The sequence below is a fragment of the Gadus macrocephalus genome, chromosome 5 (assembly GCF_031168955.1).
Source record: "Gadus macrocephalus chromosome 5, ASM3116895v1".
Classification (NCBI taxonomy): domain Eukaryota; kingdom Metazoa; phylum Chordata; class Actinopteri; order Gadiformes; family Gadidae; genus Gadus; species Gadus macrocephalus.
This window is the reverse complement of record NC_082386.1, coordinates 7,830,757-7,846,189: the sequence shown is the minus strand read 5'-3', so window position 1 is coordinate 7,846,189 and position 15,433 is coordinate 7,830,757. Positions and strand designations below refer to the sequence as shown.

The following is a 15,433-nucleotide window of genomic DNA, read 5'->3' as shown; positions in this document are numbered from 1 at the left end:
TGTGGTAATTGAAGGCACTCAAAAAGCGTTTCTAAATGTAGTCCTTAGTGAGCTTCCGTAGGTGTCCCCTGGTGTTTCTTCCGGGATAAACACCTAAGAGGTCGACATCAAACGGTACTTCCACTTAGGCAACTCTACCACCTAAATAAACGGGGGCATTGATTTCTTTTGACATACATCGCACAATTTGGCTACTTCACCACCCGATGTTGCTGTGCCGGACTTCGGCGGTAAGCCAGTCGATTGCTAGATGGGGGTCAACTGCACGCCGAAGAGGCGCTGTGCTCCATCCTGCACTCTCCTTCAACTATCGCAGCTGTCAAAGTGTCAGCTCAACCGAAGGCAAAACACAGCCGGTGGATGCCGGCTCTTCACAGGGACAGTACCGGGATAGTGTGCTACTTCCCTGCACCGATTTCCCAATGAAACTAACCGGACAAAAGCTTCTTGATCGGGAACTTGAGATTCAGCGGGTAAGAAAATCTCTTGCCTGGTAGAATGTCGCTCTGTGTCATTCCTTCACTCTGCTCTTGAATGTATTGCGTTCTGTTAATAGTAAATACTTCCATTTACTTTGTTGTCACATAGCAATCCTCCAAATGGTCCCCATTCCCTGTTCATATGAATGTTTTGTGCAGATGTGTGGGTTTGCAGAGCTCTACTCCTGGCAAAGAGAGAGGAAGGCGAAGAAGGAGTTTTGTCTCCACGACGGACCCCCCTATGCCAACGGAGACCCCCACGTTGGACATGCACTCAATAAGGTGATCTCTCCAGGGTGTTTGCTGGCTGTTTAAACTCCTTAACCCTACCCAATGCCTGGTTATTATTGAGAATGGTGAACTAAGTGATAGTAGCCTCAGGGAAATTAGTACTGAATCATACAGGTACACTTTCTGACCGAATTTCATGATGAAGTCGCCCTTTTCTTTGGTTCATCCATAGATATTGAAGGACATCCGTAATCGGTTTGAGATGCTGAGGGGCCGGCAGGTGCACTACGTGCCTGGGTGGGACTGCCACGGCATGCCCATCGAGCTGAAGGCCCTTGGGGAGTTGGGCCCAAGCAGCCTCAGTGCCCTGCAGATCAGACAGAAAGGTCAGCCAAAAGGAGAGGGCTGAACGGTGGTGGGCTGTGGGGAAAGGACATCTGTTCTTCTCTTTACTTTTTTTTGGATGATGTAATTATGAAGAATGTTTGCATTCAAATGTAGTTGCCACGCATGTAAACAGGTCTTGACGGGTCGAATCATGCATATTATTTTCATAATCAATGTGCATGGAAAAGTTGTAAAAACGTAAGGTCATAATATCATTGTGTTGCTAGATGCTAATACAGTACCGTAGTTCTGCACTAGCTCTACCCTAGCCCTGGCTCTGAGAAGACCAGTTGAAACATCCTGTCCTGTCGACCAGCCTCCAACACGCCAACCTCCTATGAAAAGTGTGTGCAAAGGTTTCAAAATGGACACCATTTAGACTGGCCTGTGGAAATACCCCCATGGGAAAGTTTCATCCACTCGCGCAAATTAATTCCCACACTAGACCTATCTCTGCCCCTTCCGCTATTTAGAATCCAGGCCCCAGCCCTGAGCCGTCTCCCTCAAAAGAGTTGTGCAGCAACAGCATCACCCCTAGATCAGAGAAAACCCTAGCTATGAAGCACTACCTTTTAGTCGCAATTCATATTATTCGGTCTCCTCCCTCCAGCCCGACAGTTTGCAGAGAGGGCGATCGCCCGCCAGAAGGCTGCCTTCCAGCGCTGGGGGGTCATGGCTGACTGGGACAAGTGCTACTACACATTTGACGGGGCCTACGAGGCGGCACAGCTCAAGGTGTTCCAGGAGATGCATAGCAAGGTAGCTGGTGGCGGGTGTTTGGGATGGATTGTATCATGTTATGTTTGACTGGTGGTTGGTTGTCACATGCTGGCTGTTTCCCAACAGCCGATTTGAGCTCTTTTCAGGTTTTCAAGTAATCCTTTGATAGTTTGTTGAGCGTCCTTCTTTTTGGAGTTTTGATCGGATCAGGGGATGTTGTTACCTCTGCATTACTGTGGAGTCGGAGTGCATTTGTACACACACCAGAACATGGGTGTATTCTGACTGTCTCTCCGGGTCGTCCAACAGGGGCTGATCTACCAGGACTACAAGCCAGTCTTCTGGTCTCCGTCCTCCAGGTACAGAAGCAGCGACAAATAAATCCTACCTTTTTATGAACCAAAGAGCTTTTTTGCCTGGCATCTATCAAACTGTGTTGCTCAGCCAAAGGCAAAGTCCATTGCTCACTGCCTTTTGAATGATTTGGTCATCCTCCTCCTAGAACGGCCCTGGCAGAGGCAGAGCTAGAGTATAACCCTGAGCACGTCAGCAGAGCCATCTACACTACGTTCCCTCTGGACACACTACCAGCCAAACTGGCCTCCGAAGCCGGTATATCACGTCAATCTCCTCCATTTTTTTTATGTATTTTTATTTCTTGCATTTACGTTCATTAATAATGCTATGTGCGTGTTCACATGGTGTGTCTATTGCAGAGGACATGAAGGATGTGTCTGTGCTCGTCTGGACCACCCAGCCTTGGACTATTCCAGCCAATCAGGCTGTGTGCTACATGCCCAATGCCCAGTAGGTAGCACACGCTGAGGTCTAACATCATACAGACAGAGAACCTTTTCCAACCTACACTCGTCGTACAGTGAAAACAGATACAGGTCATCAAGGAGCATCATGCGAAGCGAATAGGCACTTTGCTTAGGGATGCCTACAGATAGCCTCCAGAAGCAGTGAACGTGAACATGATGATGTGTCCTCATTAAGTATGACATTCGCTCTTTGGTAACTAACCTCCTGGTTGTGCTTGTGGTTCTGAAGGTACTCGGTTCTGAAGAGGGCCGACAGCGGCCAGCTGCTCCTGGTGGCCACCGAGCGCGCTGCGGGCCTGGCTGCGCTGCTCGGCACCGAGCTGGAGAGCAAGGGCACCTTTACAGGTGAGGTCACCAAGCGCGGGACCTGTGGCGGTACTCACAGGTTGAAGAACGTTCTCGGGTGTAATACACACAGCCATGTCAACCCAATCTCTCTTGCTCTCTCTCTTTCTCTCCCCATTTCTCTCTCTTTCTCTCCCCATTTCTCTTTCTGTCTCTCGATCACTCGATCACTCGATCACTCGATCACTCTCTTTCTTTCTTTCTTTCTTTCTTTCTTTCTTTCTTTCTTTCTTTCTTTCTTTCTTTCTTTCTTTCTTTCTGTAGGTTCTGAACTGGAGGGTGGGATCTGCAGGCACCCAACAATTCCCGGTAAGGAAGTGCCCCTGTTGCCGGCCAATCACGTGACCATGGGCAAAGGAACGGGATTGGTCCACACGGCACCGGCCCATGGCATGGAGGACTTCAGCGTGGCGTCACACTTCAAATTGAACGTGGTACGCTCCTGAGCTTGGGACTCTCGCTCTGTCATGGGAAACAAAACATTTCGGAATTGGGTTTGAGTTTAAATAAAATTTAACTAAGCTGAGCTTTGCCATTATTGTATTAACAAAGTTCAAAAAGGTTCATAAAAGAACATTCAAATATTCTGTACCTAAATTTGAATAATTCAAGGGAAGATTTGTGTTTTATGTAATTCAATTTGTATTTATCCTCTACTTTGTATATTATGATTCATTACCCAAGAGAAATAGGATATTGGAACTTTTAAATAGCATTTTGTCATGTGACATTTACAAAAAGTTATTTTGAAAGAGCACTAGAAGTAAAAGAACAAACGTGATTATACTACTGCAGGTGCAGCAAATGGCTTGTTTTCAGCTGTGTGTGTGTGTGTGTGTGTGTGTGTGTGTGTGTGTGTGTGTGTGTGTGTGTGTGTGTGTGTGTGTGTGTGTGTGTGTGTGTGTGTGTGTGTGTGTGTGTGTGTGTGTGTGTGTGTGTGTGTGTGTGTGTGTGTCACAGGAGTGTATAGTGGACGAGGAGGGCAGGTTCACTGAGCTGGCCGGCCCTGAGCTGGCCAACCTGCATGCCATGGACGAGGGCACAGAAAAAGGTAAAGACATGGGCTCCGGTGCACTGGTTCCTCAGCAGCCTCTGCTACAGTAGTCTGAACGTGTGCGCATGGACCCGCCCCCCCCCACAGTGATCTGCATGCTGAAGGAGTCTGGCGCCCTGGTGAGGGAGGAGCCATGCGTGCACAGCTACCCGTACGACTGGCGCACCAAGAAGCCCGTCATCATCCGGCCCAGTAAGCAGTGGTTCATCAACACGGCCTCGCTGAAGGACAAGGCTAAGGTAACGTGGGGGTGGGTCAGAGCTCCCTGGAGCTGGGAGGGCCAGGAGAGAGTAAAGGGGAGGAGCGTGGCCGTTTTAGGTTTTATCATCTGGCTCTGGGGTCACTCGGTTGGAGTCTCTCTGTCGCCGTGGTGATGTGACGGTCATATTGTTTGATGTTGGGATTTTTTGGTTTTGTCATTGATTGAGAAGATTTTAGGGGGGGGGTGTTCGAACAGCAGGTTTTATTTGGTGTGAATATTTAATTTCCCCTTTCATGTATGGCTGCTCGATCATGGGATGAATCATAATGTAGATAATTTTGGCAATATTGAAATCATGATTATTTTTGAGTTTGAAAACATGTATTTATTCAGCATGTCTCTCCCAAAAAAAACGTTGTAACTGAGAAAAATACACAAAATGGTCAAAAAGAAAAGTTTGTCCGATCTAAAATAATGCACGGATATGTATCCAGCCTTTTCTATAAAACATAAAATAATTAATAATAGTCGAAAAACTTTTATCGTTTGATGCTTAAATCGAAACCACGATCAAAATTTGATTAATCGTCCAGCCCTACTTTCATGTATGTAATGCGAGTTATTCCCCAAGATTAAACCAGTATTGGAAGTTATGTAAAAATAGTCAATGATCTCAGACTTGCCACTGACTTAAACAAAGTCTCAATCCTTATTTTCTTAGATTTGAGTGCGGCATTCAATACCATTAGACATTCTAATTCACCGCCTTGCAAAGTGGGTTTGTCTCTCTGGAAATATTCTAAATTGGTTTCAAACCTACATTACTGGCAGAGATTTTTATGTTAGTCTAGGAGATCATGTATCTGTAAAACATGACGTGTCTTTTGGTGTGGCCCAGGGGAGCCCCTCCCCTCTTTCCTCTATATACAGTATGCTTCCGTTAGGAAACATCATAAGTCAGCTAAATGTAAACTTCCACAGCTATGCAGATGACACCCAACTATATATTTCTGAGTAACGGACCAACCTAGAGGGCCTTTCCTCCCTTACGGCATGCCTAACCTCCATTAATCATTGGATGAGCAACAACTTCTTAAAGCTAAATGATGACAAAGCAGAGGTACTTTTGGTTGGACCAAAATCAAAGTGAGACACCGTTCTTAGGATTCTTGGGAACCTGGCACACCAGGTCATCCAAAAGTAACAAGCCTAGGGGTCATCTTCGATACAGAGCTAAGCTCTAAGCCCCATATTAGTAAAGTTACCCAGACAGCTTATTTTCACCTGAGGAACATTGCCAAAGTGCGCCCCCTTTAACGCACCGAGACGCAGAAAAACTAATCCATGCCTTTATCACCAGTAGGTTAGACTACTGCAATGCACTATTTTCTGGTTTTCCAAAAAAACATATTAAGAAATTAGAACTCATAAGGAACTCTGTTGCTAGACTTTTAACAAAGACCACGAAGAGAGAGCACATCACCCCTTGTGTTGGCTGAACTGCACTTGCTCGTATAGACTTGATTTTAAGGTTTTGTTAATTCGTTATAAGGCTCTAAATGGCACAGCACCTTCATATATCTCTGAGCTTTTAAAATCCTATCAACCGCAAAGGAACCTTAGATCTTCCGACGCCAATTATTTAGCTATACCCAAAGTGCTCCACAAGCAAAGCAGAGAAGCTGCCTTTATCCATTATGCACCAAAGCTTTGGAACACCCTACCTCTGTACATCAAGCAGGCAAGCTCAGTGGATATCTTTAAAAAAAGATCTAAAAACATACCTATATATGAGAAGCGTTTAGCAACGGAGGACGGGTTGGGTAATTTATGGCGGACTGCTGCTTAGTGGATCCATAGCAGCCAGAGCAACACAGGAGAAGCCCAGAGAACACCAACTGTCCACCCACATCGGCTTCTGCCATGTACGATTGTCCAGAAGCGAATGCGGCCACATACTACTGTTGGATGGTCCACTTGTCTTGTGTTATCTTGTTGCGTCCCTATTGCATACTACAGCTCAACAGCCAGAAATGAGTCTAGGTTCTGCCCAAGGTTCTGCACTTAAGTCTAGGTTCTGCTCAAGGTTTCTTCCATGAGTATGGGAGTTTTTCCTTGCCCCTGTTGCCATATGGCGTGCTTATAGGGAGCAAAGAATTAAGGGTTGAGCTTAAATGTTTGTATACTACTAATATTCTCTCCTTTATTATTGTGTTAAATGTTCCTGATTGTGTTAAATCTTCTAAAATGTAAAACACTTTGAGCTGCATTCTGTGTATGAAAGGTGCTATGCAAATAAAGTTTTATTATCATTATGAATAGGCTTTGCCCTAGCATACTGTGACATTGTCATTTTTATTGACCCTTTTTCGAAAGAAACACTTTTTTGAAAAGATCACTAGAAGTTGAAACCTTTACCTCTTGATTTAAGGGTATTTACAAAATGCCTTGTACTTGACACTGTGTGTGTGTGTGTGTGTGTGTGTGTGTGTGTGTGTGTGTGTGTGTGTGTGTGTGTGTGTGTGTGTGTGTGTGTGTGTGTGTGTGTGTGTGTGTGTGTGTGTGTGTGTGTGTGTGTGTGTGCGTGTGTGTGTGTGTGTGTGTGCGCGTGTCCCCTGCCACATGCAGGAGGTGCTGCAGAAGGTGCGCGTGATGCCAGAGTCGGCCCGGGGAGGCCTTCTCTCCATGCTGGACAGGAGGACCTACTGGTGCATCTCCAGGCAGAGGAGCTGGGGCGTCCCCATTCCCGTCTTCTACCATAAAGACACTGGGGAGGCACTCATCAACAAGTCAGTGTGCACACACACACAACACACAACACACACCACACACACAAACTCTAGCAATATCCTGAACAACATGCAGACTCCTATAACGTTGCTAACTAACATAAGTCACGTCTGCCTACCGCGGCTGGCGTCTCTAACCCTGTCCTTGCCTGGTCCCTGACAGACACACTGTGTCCCACATATCGACCCTCTTCAAAGAGAAGGGCAGTGACTGTTGGTGGGAGCTGCCACTGGAGTCCCTCCTGCCGCCAGAGGTCCTTAAGAAGGTAAACATCCATGTGGAGGCCGTCGCTGTATCGTGCTCAATGGCCATGGGCACGTGAGTGTGTGTGATGGGGAAACCCCCTTTTGACTGGGTTTTATTGTCCAGTCCAAAGCAGGCCCAGTGGAGGACTATGTTCGTGGAGAGGACGTACTGGACATCTGGTTTGACAGCGGTGCGTCGTGGGCCGCTGTGCTAGAAGGTAAAACCTCCTAGCTAAATTTGTGTCGCCGTTTTGGTCCGGTGCCAACAAACGGCCTATTTAGAGATAAAAATAAATTGTATTTCGGATTTGAGGAAAACTAGATGCATTTATTTGGGTCTCTCTTGTTCAAAGCATTCACACTGTACTTAGGATTTCTAGAGTTCTTGGTCCATGGATTGTAATTAAATGGCCTGTTTACTTAGCAGATTGGCCAGCTAGACGTGCTTAATCCTTTTTCGCTAGCTTCTGTGTTAGCGAAATCTCCTTAGACTTTTGTAAAGTAAACAACTGCAGCCCCTGGGAACCTCAGATTAACGCTGGAGCGTTGTCAGCGGTTTGTGTTCATTAGCCAAATGGCCGGTGCTTGTTTGAATCAAACAGTGTTGTTTCTGTGCTTTGCAGTCTCGCCAGGTTATGAGATCTCGTCTCTGTTTTCTAAAAGATCCTTTGTACAATCATTAATGTGATCCCTTTTCTGCGATTGGCTAGGTTTTCTCTTCCTTCAAGTAATGCTTTTTTTGTAAGGACCAGCCCAACAGAATGGTTGTTGTCCTCTCTTTAGAAGGGGCGGAGGGAGAGGAGGAGCGCTCGGAGGAGCCCGAGTCACGTCTGAGCTGGCTCCGCGCCTCCCTGCTCAAACCCCCAGGTTCATAACCAGCGGCTCCCCTCTCTCTGAGCCTGCACGAGGGATTGGTTTGATCGCTCCTCCGTCCATCCTCGGCTTCCCTTTACGACTCTGATGCGGAGCACCTGCTTCGTGCCGGCGTCTTTTCCGCTGTGTGTTTGCTTGGACATGTGCACAAGGCGGGGCTGTTTTCCCTGGCCAGTGTCAATGGAGTGCAGCGCATTTGCCTGTCCTTCTCAGGTCTCCACCTCGATCTCGCGTCCTGCTGACCTCTCTTAGACCTCACTTTCTCCCTCTCTCTGCCCCCGTCTCTCTCACCATTTATACAAACAAGATGTCGATAAACTGCATGACTTTGAGGTTTGAGGTATTTGTTTGTTGCCCCCCCCCCCGAGAAACAACAAGCCCTTACACCGCCTCCCAAACAACACATACATTAACACATAATTTATTGAAGTTGCTTTATTATCCAACTTTTTTTAATAATCTCAGTAAACACCCCCCCCCCTTCTCCCTCCACAGCTGGCTGCAGGCATGGCCTCTTTCTCTCTTCCTGGTCTTCCTAAACTCTTTCTGTCCTCAATTTCTTCCTTGCCCTGAAAGGAGCGGACGAATTGCCCCCCCCCCCCCCCCTGACTTTCTCCTTGCTTCGGCAGCTGTTGTCCATGTAGAATTGGATTCTTCTAATAGTGTCCGTCTCCGTCGTCCGTGTAGAGCCGGAGCCGCGGGCCGATATGTATGTGGAGGGCAAGGATCAGATCGGGGGCTGGTTCCAGTCCTCTCTGCTCACCAGCGTGGCTGTCCGCAACAAAGCGCCCTACAAGTCAGTACCGACATCCTGTGTGTGTGTGTGTGTGTGTGTGTGTGTGTGTGTGTGTGTGTGTGTGTGTGTGTGTGTGTGTGTGTGTGTGTGTGTGTGTGTGTGTGTGTGTGTGTGTGTGTGTGTGTGTGTGTGTAAATCTAAAACGTATAAATCCCTGGTTATTATTAGCATTGTTATAGGTTACCAACAGCAATTACAAATCTCTTCTGCCCTCAAGTGGACAACAAGGGTATCGCATAGCACCACACAGAAACCTCACCCTGTCTGTGCTTGTAGGTCCCTGGTGGTTCATGGCTTTGCTGTCAGCGAGAAGGGGGAGAAGATGTCCAAGTCCCTGGGCAACGTGGTGGACCCCCAGGTGGTCATCAACGGAGGAACGGTTGGTATTGGGAGGGAAAGACAGGCCGCTGACTGTGACCATTAGGGAAAGTCGGTCCCTGTTACGTCCCTATTAACCTGAATCCATCCTTTAAGGCTATATATGTTCAGATACCAAAAAAGTGTCCTGAATAATATTGTTGTTACCTTTTATTTTTAAATAACAATTTTCTTTGTGCAATTTGTATTTTGGAATAATTTAAATTTTGGCAATGCTTGAATACAGACTACAATACAGAATACAGTATATAGTATAATAAACTGTACTTTATGCTGTACAGTGTTAGTTTATGTTTATGTTGACCTGTGCATACCAGACATAGCTAAATTGAGCACAGCCATCATAATAATTATGTTATTTTACTTTTTGTATTGTATGGTTAGATGTCAATACTGTGACTCATGTACATTTTAAAATGTTCATCAACTGCCTTTTTTTATACAGATATTTTAATCTAATATATATATAGATATAATAATCTCAACTTTGCATTTACCTCAAATTCTTTCACTCTTTCTCGCTCTGTCTCTCTCTCTCTCTCTCTCTATGTCTCTATGTCTCTCAGGACCCCACCACTCCGGCCTATGGAGCGGACGCGCTGCGCTGGTGGGTGGCTGAGTCCAACGTGTTCTCAGAGGTGCAGATCGGCCCGACAGCGCTGCGGTCGGCCAGAGACAGCATCAGCAAGGTGCCCCTCGGCCTCAACCAGGATAGGGCTTCATTCTCCTCTCTAGCAGCAAAAGCCACAATGATTCAATGGTCGTTTTTTTCTTCTGTTTTTTGCTGGTTTGTTGGATAATGTAGATAATGTTTTGTCCCTTAATTCCTTTTTTGTTTTGTTTTTTGAAGTCAAAGTTTCATAATGAATATATTATATGTTGCATGATCAAAGTTATGCTTTGATCATGCAATATTTCCAGTTTCTCTGGAAATATTTATACATCACTACTTTCTCAAGAGGTTATTTAAAGAGCGAGGATTAGGGTTTAATCATTACGATAACTAGAAGTGGCCATTTTCCTCCTCTTTCTCTCCCAGTTGAGGAACACCCTGAAGTTCCTGCTGGGGAACCTGCAGGGCTTTGACCCCCGGACGCACGCCGTGGACCCCAAAGAGATGCAATACCTGGACCAGTACATGCTGCACCTGCTGCGCGGCTACAGCATCAAGGTGTGGGCCATTCATTATCTAGTCGCACTCCTCCGTTTATCCACACAGTCTTCAGTTTGGGAGAATGGGTTGAATTGGGTTACATGTCATTGAGGAGCAGGTAGGGGTGCTTTAAGTGAGGTTCCAGACACGAGGGATCGAAGCCTGTGCAGTTTTGGTCTTAGAGCACCAACTCAGCCACTATATCACCCCCACCTATTCATATGATGCTTTTCTAATGGTAAGATGTGCATGTGTGTTTGTGTGCGCACGCTTATAACGGTGCTCGTGTGTTGCAGGTGACGGATGCCTACAGTGAGTTTGACGCGGGCAGGGCTATTCGAGTCCTGCAGGCGTTCATCAACAGGGACCTGTCCAGCTTCTACTTCAGCATCATCAAAGACAGGTGAGCAACAGTAACAGGCTCCTCTAATCAAAGACAAAGAAAAAAACGACATCTTATTCTGCTTCTACATCTCTGGCAGTTTTAGAGATGTTTGAACACTTATGTTGCACAGCTGTTAACCCTTCTGCAGCACTTTTAAAGTCTTTAAAGTCTCTCCAATCATCTACGCAAGGAGCTGGGAGCTCCTTACGTAGATGGGAGCTCACCCTGTCTCTCTATGATCTCCGCCAGGAGAAGTCCAATGCATTGGCAAAAGCGAGGACTTCTTTCTTATGCAGTGTTGTCAGGATGCTTAGAACAGTTCTGCCCCCCCAATAAAACCATAGTACTGGTTACCCAGATGGTAAACTATCGATGAACCTCCTCAGGATGTCATAAAGGGGGTCGTAGCCGTGCCTTATCAGTTGGAGCCCTTGCTCCTCGACCTTCCCAAGGGGGTCAAGAAACCGGGCACATCCCATTAAAAGGCAGCTAGAGTGTGAAAGTATAATTTTCCCATTACAGGGGCAAGGGGACAATTGCAAGCATAACATCTCATTGTTTGTGTGTATACTCTCTCTCGCTCTCGCTCTCGCTCTCGCTCTCGCTCTCGCTCTCGCTCTCTCTCTCTTCCCCCCCCCCCAGGCTGTACTGCGAGCCAGAAGGCTCGTTGGGCCGGCGCTCGTGTCAGACGGTCCTGGAGGAGGTTCTAGACGGGCTGACCCGCTCCATCGCTCCCATCCTGCCCCATCTGGCCGAAGAGGTCTACCTGCACGCCCCCGGACATGACGGTATGTGGCTCTGTGTGCGTGTATGGCTGTTTGAGTTATATTGGCAGTCTATAGCCGTTGATGTGTTTGCATTGCTGTTTGACTACTCTTTAAATAAGTCAATGCATTACCATTATTAACATGCATTGTTTTCTATGGTGATATATTTGCGTTGGCTAAAGATGAACGCTAGGTTTAGGCTCTAATCTCCTGTGTGTGTGTCTGTCTGTGTGTGTGTGTGTGTCTGTGTGTGTGTGTGTGTGTGTGTGTGTGTGTGTGTGTGTGTGTGTGTGTGTGTGTGTGTGTGTGTTGCCACGCAGAGGGCGAGACCCTGTTCCGGAGCGGCTGGGTCAAGAGCAGCTCGGTGTGGCGGCGGCCGGGGTTGGAGGAGGCGGTGGAGGGGGCGTGTGCCATCAGGGACTCCTTCCTGTCCTCCATCCCGGGCAAGAACGCGGCGCAGTACGACCTGACGGTGGCCATCGAGCCCGGCCTGCTGTTTGAGCTCATGGAGGTGAGGGGCACGGGGCAGATGGGGCGGTGTGCGTCGGGGAACAGGGTGTGTAAAGGAGTGCAGTGCATAGAGAGTGGGAATTCTATTGGGTAGAAATGCCAGTTTAATGTGGTAGAAAAATGAACGCTAATTTATTTTTTATTTATTTTTATTGAGTTTGGGGTTCAAAATGTTATGTCGAGCTGAAAAGAGAGTGGTGGTTGTTCTAAGCGCCATTGGCTAACCTGCTTTGTATAAACTTGACTCATTTATTTCAAACTTTAAACCTGGGCATGGGGAATTAGCCACACAAAAAAACAGTGCACTCAACGAATCTTTGGCATGGGAACAATCCAACAATCCCCCCCCCCCCCCCCCCCCCCCCCAGTCTCTCCAGGAGGAGCCCACCGCCACCTGCTCCCAGCTGACCGAGCTGATGATGTCAGCGCGGACCACCCTGACCAGCTCTCTGCCCCGGGACCTGCCCGCTGACACCCTGCTGGCCTCGGGTAGCTTCCTCATCAACCTGGAGGGTAATTACTTCATAAGCAACCAACAGCAGCTGATTCACTATATGTGTCCATTAATATGTGTGAGCAGTAAGATGATAAGCCACACACACACGCACGCTGCCCGCACGGATGTGGTCATGGGCATGCTTGTAAGTGTAGTGTCGATACAAATGACAATTTGTATCTGCAGCAGACATAGGGCGTATTCACACCAGGACAGTCCTTTAGTTCGCTCTCTTTGTCCGGAGCGAAATACAATGTTTATCTTTTGGTTTGGTGCGGTTCCTTTTCACATTGCAATTTTCAGTCCCAGAATTTGACAACAAACCCACATTTGTGCAAAGATCGTTCAATCATTGGACAAAAAGGTCTGGGGCGGGGTAAGACGTTAAATAAAAAAAGGGGGGGGGAAAAGCGCCGGTGAAAGTAAACCGTCATGGATTCCCAGCGTGATATTATCCTGATGCGGAGTGTGTCAATTGCGTCAGCATTTTTTACGTGTGTTTTCCAGCATTCTTTTAACCTGCTTTTTTTCGGACCGTCAGGTGAAGATGAGTCACGGCTCAACAGAGAGGAGACGGAATGTCTATCGGATATTGGACCCTAATATCCAATCGACGTTCCGTCTCCTCTTTGCTCCATGTTGAGCCACGACTAATTTTCACCCGACGGTCCGACAATGTGCTGCCAATCTTGGAGTTAACGCTAATCAAACAATAATTCCCATAATGCGCGCGGCTGAGCGGCTGCCTGTTACGTCCAAAGTTACGGTCACATCTCAAGGGAACCGCACCAGGGTTCGTTTGGAATCGAACCGAGACCACCTCCGGCTGGGTCTTGGTCTGAGCTGTTTGGTCCGCACCAGAGTTCGATGGTTTGTATTCACACCAGCCCAATAGTTCTGCACCAGTGATTTTCTTTGGGGGGGTTTGGTTCAAACCAAACAAAGCAGGTGTGAATATGCCCATAGATTGAAATTGTATTGTGTATATGACAATGCAAATACAAGCTATAAAGCTACACGCACACGAAATGAGTGCTGAAGCACTCGGCTGATTGTCTTGGTCCTTTATCATAACATGAAGTGCTTACAGTTTCATAAAGGCCATTTTATTGTTGGCTCTGCTCTTCCCGGTCTTTAGAGTGCGATTACTTGTGTCAGGTCTCTTGGATTGAGCTAATTTAAAGGGCCCCTATTATACCACCAGGTGTGATCGTGATCAGCCATTACAAGCAGTTTGAAGATCTGCTTCTCCTGTGTTTTACTGACATCGCAAGGGGGCAATGGCTAATCACACTCACACCTGGTGGAACAATATCATCCCTTTAATGCCGGGCTCCGGTCATTTATGGACATTTTCCATCATTTTCTAGCTTTTATCAATCAACTGGGAAAGCGGAACACATATCAACCCTCAAACCTCCACTGTGTTTGTCTCTCTCTCTCTCGCTCTCTCTCTGCGTCCAGGGGGCGTGATCCGAGAGGACAGCGCCTTCAGCATCGCGGCGGTGCCCACCTCGGCCGCCCGCTGCCCCCGCTGCCGCCGCTACACCTCGGACACACCCGACTGCCTCTGTCCCAGGTGCCAGTCGGTTCTCTCTGGGGCAGCCTGACCGGACCCCGTCGCCATGACTACCAACCAAAACCAAGGCCGGTCGACGGTGCCATGCTCGGCCATATTTGTAGGTTCTCGTTAGCAGAGTGGCCCTCCTTCAAATACTGGGGCTTGGTTGCACCTTATTTAGTTCCCGACACTCTGAAAGACTCCAATTGGGATAGAGAAGTGCCCTTATAATCTCATCTTCCCTATTTGGTGAATGACCAACTGCTAGCACTCAGCTGAACAGAAGGAGGCATGGTATCACTAGTATAGCAAGAGAATGGCTTCATGCTGACATTTTACTTTGGATGGGTCGAATGATTTTACATGGAATGTTTCTTTTAGTTATTTTTAGCACCGAGATGATCGTTGTTCTTGTGGAGCATTCAGCTCTACTCTTCATTGAACTATTGCTGCATGCAAAACCATGTATAAAGTCCAGGGAGAAGTTCAGGATTGACAATATGGTTTTCAGGATACTTCTTGTGTGTTTGTATGTATGTGAGTGCGTATTGGAGACTGAGGGAAATCTAGGGGAAGGCAGAATGTTTTTTTTTGTATGCATTCATGTTTACGACCGGAGATTCAGTGTAAAGACCTAAAAGAGGAGATAATGCTACATGTACCAATGTCCTTGTTGAATAATTTCCCTTGTAAATGCAAACCCTTTGTATGATATTTCTTTCCTGTACCCATAAAATAAATATCTATGGAAGTAAGATCCTGCAACATTGCAGAGAAAAGGTAGAGATTTCATTGATTTCTGTATGGAATCGCTATAAAGATCCTTCAGCTACTGAAAGAAAAGTTCTGTGGGAATATCTGTTCTAGTGGATTGCGCACATTTCTGTTGTAGTAGATCTAGATTAGTATCGGTCCCAGCTAATTTCTGACTCTCTTCCCTGATCGGTTCAAGAAATCCATCTTGCCTTTAATCACAGCTGCAAGAAATTAAACACAAAAAAACAACATAATGAGGGAGGCGACTTTATGGGTTTAGTTTAAAATCTTGTCTCTCTTATCTATTGACATAAGTTTTTATAATATAGAAAAAATAATTCCCAAATCAATGAAAGGGTTAGTAATGTCAAGTATGAAACAACGCTTATACCCTGGTATCGGTGATTACTCAATTCTGATTGGCTGGAAGGGTGTTGATTAATTTCAGATAAAAGCACGTCTGACGTTGTCTAATTAACCG

General features: G+C 46.7%; 1 protein-coding gene across 2 annotated transcripts; it reads left to right on the top strand.

Moving 5' to 3' along the window:
* Positions 1–42: 42 nt before the first annotated feature.
* Positions 43–14,979, top strand: iars2 (isoleucyl-tRNA synthetase 2, mitochondrial). 2 transcript variants are annotated; one of them, XM_060051979.1, is made up of 24 exons: positions 43–473; positions 639–761; positions 943–1,096; positions 1,708–1,856; positions 2,127–2,176; positions 2,320–2,429; positions 2,534–2,624; positions 2,871–2,986; positions 3,251–3,420; positions 3,947–4,037; positions 4,128–4,279; positions 6,871–7,031; positions 7,195–7,297; positions 7,402–7,495; positions 8,061–8,144; positions 8,838–8,946; positions 9,223–9,325; positions 9,891–10,013; positions 10,364–10,495; positions 10,774–10,880; positions 11,505–11,650; positions 11,950–12,140; positions 12,508–12,652; positions 14,100–14,979. In XM_060051979.1, exons 1-24 carry the CDS (start codon positions 207–209, stop codon positions 14,243–14,245), a joined length of 3,117 nt encoding a protein of 1,038 aa, XP_059907962.1. In that variant the 5' UTR covers positions 43–206; the 3' UTR covers positions 14,246–14,979. The 2 variants fall into 2 exon arrangements, with proteins under 2 accessions (XP_059907962.1, XP_059907963.1); XM_060051980.1 differs by lacking the exon at positions 8,061–8,144 and having other exon boundaries at positions 45–473.
* The last annotated feature ends 454 nt before the right edge of the window (positions 14,980–15,433 follow it).